The 8,431-nt window shown below is 35.1% G+C and overlaps 2 protein-coding genes across 2 annotated transcripts in view; one reads left to right on the forward strand and one right to left on the reverse strand.

The window, feature by feature from the left end:
* Positions 1 to 3,845, forward strand: part of LOC117102517 — a gene marked incomplete in the record, with an annotated part of 7,808 nt that extends 3,963 nt beyond the window's left edge. The window contains 2 exon segments of the mRNA XM_033242810.1: positions 129 to 435; positions 810 to 3,845. Coding sequence (XP_033098701.1) covers positions 129 to 435; positions 810 to 2,126 — 1,624 coding nt within the window.
* Positions 3,846 to 5,071: 1,226 nt separating this feature from the next.
* LOC117102550 (28S ribosomal protein S2, mitochondrial-like) lies at positions 5,072 to 8,094 on the reverse strand. Its single transcript, XM_033242844.1, has 3 exons — positions 7,960 to 8,094; positions 7,428 to 7,553; positions 5,072 to 7,272 (listed from the first exon to the last, which is right to left on the reverse strand). Exons 1-3 carry the CDS (start codon positions 8,000 to 8,002, stop codon positions 6,602 to 6,604), a joined length of 840 nt encoding a protein of 279 aa, XP_033098735.1. The 5' UTR covers positions 8,003 to 8,094; the 3' UTR covers positions 5,072 to 6,601.
* Positions 8,095 to 8,431: the final 337 nt, after the last annotated feature.

Genomic DNA, 8,431 nt, shown 5'->3' on the forward strand with positions numbered 1-8,431 from the left:
AATAATTGTTTCGATGCTTCTGGAATTTGTAACACTAAGCTTACACAACTTTTAGTGATTCTTCAATCAACCAGTCAAATTCACCAATAATGGTCATGTGATGATAAAACAATTCCTCCTCACTGCAGGGCTGCTGTGTGTATTCAACGGTGTTGGAGAAATTTCAAGGGCTTAAAATGGATTCCACCTCCTGTAAGGGTCACCTCACCAAAGAAACTGAAAGCCAGGCCTACAAGTAAGTCTTCAAACAGGGAGATTGAGGTGAAAGTGCCAGTCACTCCAGCACCTATGAACGAGGCAACTACACCACAGGAGATCGATTATGATACGTACCTAATGAATAGACGACCTGGTTCAATTAGCACTAATGTGACTTTGTTTGATGGGGATAAGTCAGTAGATCAAGGGGAAAACACAGGAGGAGCTCTACCAGGGGTAAGATATATACAGTAATCTGTATCTTCTTTACATGAATCGGAAAAAATTCCATTGCACTAAAGTTTGATTTGATGTTTTTAGTAGCCTTTTATGTAGAAACTTAGCTCAACAGTATTGAATTATGTAGTTAATTCATCATTTTATTTAAATGTCTGTTAATTATGTAAATAGTTTTTATTGACTTTAATTAATTTAACATGTATGTCAAAGGTCAAGGCATGTAAACAATGAATCTATTTCACTATGAGTACTTTCATAAAACAGAATGAATATTACCTACTTTTATTTCATACATGTTCTGTTATAGACTAGATTGCTTTATGACTTTGATATAGACATGGAAAATTATTCTTTGATATTTTCTTCCTCAGATATCAGATAATAAACAAGAAGCAATGGAATATTCAACCCTCAAAAAAAGGAAAAATATACTGATTGATCTGACTAGACTCCAGGAAAACTCACAGATTGCTCTTGATAATCCAGTAGATGGCATTGTCATGGAAACATCCAACATAGCAGACGAAACCCAACTTGAAATTTTATCCAAATTGACGCTTCCAACAGATGAAGTTATTACGGCTCAGAAGGTGGTACGCAAGGAAAAGAAGAGAAAGGAGTTTAAGACAGTGAAGCAGATGCTGGGCCCGTTGTCAGATATGGATCTACATCGTGAGCATCCGTTGTCACCAGTTATGTGCGAGAACAAAGAAGAGGAAGAACCGCTAGTAAAATTCCGTCTATCAGGCATGAAATCAACAATGGTTGATGCAGATAGATATCAGGAGCTTCTGGTGTCTAGAAAACAAGCTGGGAAAGATGTACGTGAAGCTAACAAGATATTTTTAGAAAACAAATGCACAATACCAAAGAAAAAACTTAAAAGAAAAACAATGACAGCTGATCAAAGGTTGTTTGCACGTGTGCAAGGAACTATGGGAATGTCGTGCTTACGTGCCATCCAACAAGCGTACAAGGATAGAATCCGTGCGGAAAAAGCAAACATACGATTGGAATGTATTGCAAACCTGAAGGAACAGCGCGAAGAAGGCAAACAGCGTGCAAAATCAATTCTTGAAGAAAAACGTCAGCAAGCACTTCAGAAGAATGATAAAGACCAAGCTGAAATGTCCAAACATAAAGAACAGCAAGAAATACACAAAAAAAAAGCAATAAAAAAACAGAAAGCTTTACGATCACGTTCGCAAGATTTTACAAAATGCTTAAAAACTGAGAGAACATTTTCAGTTGAGTTTAATGGACAGCATACATCTATTTCAAATGCTCTGTTACGGCATGATCAAATGGCCAAGAAGGATGAAGATCTACGAGCTGTGCAAGATTTCACTGAATCTGAGAGAGAACATCATCGACACCAATCAGAATTGGTCCAGCGATATCTTGAGCATCGGAAACTGATGCGACAAGCACAGGCTGTAGTTGAAAAGGCTAGCCTGGATACAAAGATGCTAACGGCAGCCAATGACAGACTTGCTGAAGCACGGAATAAAGTAATCTCTCAGAAGCAGAGAAGAAAAACTGTACAGGCTTTTTATCCATTACCAAAAACAGCAACAGACCCCGTCTTGCCTCCAGTCAGACAAGAGGGAAAGCCTGACCGATGGAACACAGTTATTGATATGTTTGACGGCCATGTTGGTACACACCCTACTACTATACAGACCTGAAATTGATCTACAAAATATATTTTGATACTCTTCTTCATAATTCATGGAATAAAATTTGTAAGTGAAGTATAGTCTGCTTTATGAAATATTATTTTTACAAATACTGCATGGAATTGGGTGAGTGTGTGATTTTAGTTTCATAATGTACTTTGAGACTAAGAGTAGGCCTACTATTGCCACCGATCATGGACTGATGCCAAAAAGCTTTGACATTCGCTGTGGTTGTTGCATTTACATTTTAGCTTTTGTTTATATCAATACAGATCAAGCTGTTGTTTCCCATGTCATTGTTGTTTTTCAGATATGTAATTATATACAGTATAAATGTTTGCAAGGATATAGGATAAATATACAGTACTGTACAATTAAACTTGCCCAAGTCAACTTTGACTCAAATAATTTCCAAGTCAGTCTTAATTTACATGCCAAATTGTTGTGTTTTTCATTAATTAACGATCTGTACATCAAATTTTATTTAAGTCAAACAATTTTTAATGCCATTTTGGAAATGACTTAAGCAAGTGCAACTGTATACAGTATAACATACTTTTATTATTATTATTATCAATCATACAAGTATTTACTGTGATAATGATTTATATCACTATTACAATTATTTGTTACAAAACCACAATTGACAACACCTTCTTATGTTGCACATGTAGCATAAAATTCTATGATAATGTTTTATATCACTATTACAATTATTTGTCACAAAAACCACAATTGACAACACCTTCTTATGTTGCACCAGTAGCGGGGCCCACCCCCTCCCCCACCCCTGGTGGGTCTAATGTGGATAGACCCTCCATCTGTCGAAGTCCCTTCCTGGGCCCCCCTCTATTTCAAATCCCTGGATCCACCACTGAATACATTAATCACAGACTTCCTGCCTGCCCAATACACAAATCTTGTTTCAGCATTATCATTTTTATTATAATTCAATTAATAATACAATTATTCAAGTCAAAAGTATTCATTTCTAGATATATTACAAATTGGTGATGTATTCAAAAATTAAATTACAAACTTTGAAGCAATAATGAATTACCAGGTCGTATTTTTATTATGGTATATATTTTGTAAGGTGAATGGAATTGCACAAATAAAACACTGCATGTTGCTGCTTTATCTAAACATATGGTAATAAGATTCAAGAAGTACTTCTTATTTTTTATGTTTCAGCATTAGTATTATGTTTAGTCATTATGATTAGAATACATAAATTGAATTGTTGTATTTAGGTTCAATTTAATCAAGAACGATGATAATTATTATTATTTTGATGTTTCAGCATTAGTATTGTCATTATAATGTGAATAGAATGCATAAATTGAATTATTGTATTTAGGTCAAATTTAATCAAGAATGATGATAATTATTATTATTTTAATGTGTTAGCATTAATATTGTCATATGATAATGTAAAGAGAATACATAAATTTGAATTATTGTATTTAGGTCAAATTTAATCAAGAATGATAAAAAAATCAATTTCTCGTTGCTGGTGTATGCAGAGTTTTGAAGTTAATAATGAGTTGTTCAAATTGATGGGTCTAGTTTATAACTGCATCGCAGGTCTTGAGGTATTGTATCTTTTGATTGAAATATTAAGGTTTTACTACAAACAGTAATAACATTTGTAAATAATACTGCAGTCTGATATTCCTACATGAAAATGGTGCTATTGAGAACAATAATAAAGCTTCAAGATTTAAACTGTTGTTTTCCTTTTTATTATTAACTGATTTATATTCTGTTCATAAGTTGATAAACACACTACATAACCATGAATATTCATTACCATGGTACTGTATAGTTCATCAAAAGTTCAGATGGCTATTTATATATTCAATTTTCATTTGCTGTGAATGCGGTGTTCTTTTGACAATGATTAAGAACAGTGATAGTACTGCTTATTAAACAATACAGTAGCATATTATTTTTCTGAAAGTGATGGTGTTATGAACAGTGAGAAGAATCGCTTGTTAAACAATACTGTAGCATAATATTTGTCTGACAGTGATGGTGCTTTTCTCCATGAAAATACTCGGAAAAGGTGAATTTCAAAGGCTGTCAATCATGCAAAAAGTATACAATGAAACACTAGACATCAGAACTACCAGTAACAATTTAAAATATGTTAGACTGATTGAATCAAATGCCAATATTTTTTTCACAAATTCCAACAGAAAAGTTGCATTCACAAAGACTATAAAATCCAAATTGTTCAGCAAAGCAAAACTTAACAATCATAATATATGGCAATGTGTACTTTTAGTGTTTACTACTGATCATGGACCTTCATGGACTTAATGTTTACACAGATTCAAGATTAGCAGAGTTTTACCATGATCTATATTCTCTGCTAGATAAATGTGTGCTCATTATAAGGGACCATCACTTTCTACTCCTCCTTTGATCTACAGTAGCAGGGGAAATCCTATTATTTACATTGCACCCAATGCACTTAAAGTTGGTCACTGAGATAAATATTATAGGTAAGACTTATTTGACCTAATGATCAAAATAACTTTCCACTCATTCTAGCAAAATTTATATGAGCACTTGTACTGAACAGTACAGAGGCAGCCTCTCATATTAAATCCTTGAGAACACTTGCAAAGGTAGATGCAGTATGAGATAGATTTTTAACTACCAAAGTTCCTTGGGTACAAGCCCAACACCCCCCCCCCCATACCCTGACCTTTTCCCTGCAGAAATGCTGGTATGTAACATTCGACATAAATGGGTGGGGCTTGTACCCAAGGAACTAGGATACATTTATCAATTCAAGTACTGTACAAAATATTGTATCTTCACATCAAAATTAAATAATGGTCAAATAATGTAGTAATGTCACAACATACTGTAGTACTGATAATAATTTCATACTAATACTATGTCAAAAGCTTGGTTTCCTTAAAATTGCTACAATGTCGCTACAGTGTTTTCAGTGCAATCGTTTGACTGCGTAGCAGTCCCCGGCGCAATCGGGAAGGCTCCCCGATACGTCCGACCAACCAGCATCACGAAAGCTGTCGGCGATACCGTGTAGCGATTGTATGGAACCAAGCTTTACAACACAGCATGTTAAGCCTCTGTGGACTTTACATTAACCCCCCAGTCACTGGATAAAATACCTATTGCAGAGCAGCACATTGGCATTCGGACCTACCAGGTACCAGCTTATACTCTTGGGTGGAGAGAGACAAACATAGGTAAATACCTTGCACAGCATAGGTAGGAACACCCAACCTCAAGGTTGAGAGCAAACTGCAAACACTTCCCCAACCACTTCCATGAAATAATCAAGACAAGATTGTGCAGAAATGTATTCCTGAAGAATCTAGAATACATTTGCAAAAAAGAATCGTTATGACTTCATCACTGCCTTCAGTTTCTTGTATTATTTTGTACATGAAAAAATCATGTTTTTTATTTAATTCCACTACTAATTCAAGTCAACTACGTTATTATTTTAGTATTCTTTCTGTACCTTTGATAATCTATTTTTGAAATTGGTGCATTATAAATGCTTGTATAAAATTATCATTTTTTTTACGTTACAATTATTATTATTGGTTTCTATCATTATCATAATTATTTTATTATTATTAGATTATCAATACAATGGTTAACATTTTAATGCAATCAACCTCTTAATGTCAATTGATGAATTGTGTATGCCCATGAAGAATTCTACTACTATGAAACTTCAGAATGATAAGCAAATTTATTCAAATCTAAATTAGATATATAACTGTACATTGAGAAATGGTGATAAGGCCAAAAATCTATTGCTGTGTTACCCAAGTATAGTGTGATATCCAAAAACATGATCAATGATCAGTGTTTTCCTCAGAACTGTATTTTATCGAATTACTGTACTCAATTTATGTCAAGTTCCCAATGTAAAGCCTTTGATTGGAGCTTGTTAAGGGCCCATTTTAAACACCAAAATATATAATTTTGGCCTTCTCAAAAAAAAATACCACCCTAACATTTCATAGACACAATCTTTCTGTTGGCATAATGATTATAAAGGTAGCGTCAAAGCAATACTGATTGAAAATGTCAAGCATAATAATTATTCTAAAACTTTTTTAAAGAAAAAGTAATTTTTGAACTTTGACAATTACTGTAAATTACTGTACACAAAAAAAATGTTCACATGAATAAATGAAATACAAAAGAATGACTAATTGTTTATCAAATGTTACATTTCATGTTCTTGATTGCCTAGCAATGTTTTTCAATAAAAGTATATCATAAAAGTTATATTTATTTTTTGTTCAATACATTGTATGCATTCAAAATTTCATATAACTGTATTTCTTTTGAAATTCCCCAGCCCCCCCCCCTTTCATATTCCTATACACCATAGTAGTTATACCACTGTACTGTAACCCCTTCCCTTTATGTACAATATTTCATACACCAACAGTTCCTACCATACTTATCTGCCAACCATATCACTTAAACATGGCATCTTCCATTTCCTTCCTTTTTTCCTTTCCTTTCAGAATCGCTAATTTAAATAGTTTGCAGTACAAGTTCATTGCTGAAGAAGAATCATCATTTCCTGGAACTGGGTAAGTAATAAGATTAGGGTTACAATTGGTGTCAACAACACCAATCGTCGGAATGTTCATCTTCGCAGCATCTTTGACCGCAAGGTGTTGATTTAGAACATCGTTTAAGGTGTTTGTAAAGATCATCAAATCTGGCAGGCGAGTTCCGGGTCCGAATTGAACTTGAGCATTTGTGAAGCACCCTCCTTGCCATTTTCGTGTATGAGCAAATTCTTCGCATTCCTTGGCCGTTTTTTCCATTAAGTTAACAAACCGTGGTGTTCGGTTAATAAATAGAATGATTCCTTTACGGTAAGCGATGTGTGCTGCGAAGTTAAGAGCTAGCTCCAGACGAGGAACAGTTTTTTCCAAGTCGATAATACACTGTTCTTGACGGACACCAAATAAATATGGTTTCATATTTTGGTCCAATAACCCATCCTTGTGGCCGAGATGAACATTTGCATCAAACAAATTTTGAAGAGTGAACAGTTTTTTCACTCCAAAAAAATCCTTAAAGTCAAGTGGGTTGATGATTTTTGTCTCCACACGTGGATGAGTAACACATTCAACTATGGAGAGAAAAGGTAAAGTATTAAAAAGGACAACACAAAAAAAGTAGAAAGGGGGAAGAGGGAGTAAATGAATACGAACAAGATTAATTGGTGCATGGCATAAACACTGTACTGTACATATTTTTTTCATGAATAACCATTAATTTTAATACCTGAACTTAAATTCATCTCTGCTTTCTTAATTGCATTATCCATTTCAGATGTGATATCTTGTGAAATCCCCATCTTCTGAAATCCTTGCAGACATCTTGTTCTTCTCATGTGCTTCATAAACACACCTGTAAAATCACATACAAATATCGGGGGCAGAAAAATCAATCAGGGAAGAAAGTTCAGTGGCAATTTAGTATTAAAACATACAATATTAAAATGCCTTTATACAAGCTTCCAATTCTATGGTCTCTTCTTTCTTGGGCATATACATGTGTCTGGCCTAGCTAGGTTAGTCATACATACATCTGTGTGTTTTGGGCAGCCCTAGGCCTAGTACTAGCCATTTACAACTACGACAAAGCCTAGACTAGCCCCTACCTAGGCTAGCCTACTACTAGCTAGGCCCTTCCTAGGCCCTAGGCACTACATGATGATGGTAGAGTCCAAAAAGGTATATTTACGTAAATGTTTCTCTTTTTTCTTTTGCAAATGTGCCAAGGTGAGACATAAACAATAATCGTTTTTTATTACCTGCGGAAAATCCACGAATTTGACAAAGCTTTTGAAGCCCCATACCAACAAAAGACCCTGCTCTCCAACTCGTGCTCGGGTGACTCTTTCGGAAATTCGGTGGATGTAAAAAAAATTGCGCCCCCTATTGCTTGCCTATAGCAAAGATCTTATAAACACAGGGGAAAGAAGAGCTGCTCTCTCTCTAGGGGAAAGAAGAGCTGCTCTCTCTAGGGGAAAGAAGAGCTGTCCGACAGGGAACTTGTACTCGTAGGCCCGAACTGGGGGAAGGGTTTGAAAGAGTTTTCCCTCTTCCACATGAGATTTTTTTAAGAATAGGAACCTCTGGATGGCCAGGAATGACACTCTCTGATGATTGTGATAGACATGTGTTGGCTTGTGACGTAGGCCTATTTTTATATACTGTATTTTTTAGTTCGACTGCCCGACGACGAGCTCTATCCGATGGGGGATTGACCTGTCCGGTGAGGGA

The sequence above is a fragment of the Anneissia japonica genome, unplaced genomic scaffold, assembly GCF_011630105.1.
Source record: "Anneissia japonica isolate Jap-2015-1 unplaced genomic scaffold, ASM1163010v1 scaffold1005_len2656397_cov198, whole genome shotgun sequence".
NCBI classification, from domain to species: Eukaryota; Metazoa; Echinodermata; class Crinoidea; order Comatulida; family Comatulidae; genus Anneissia; species Anneissia japonica.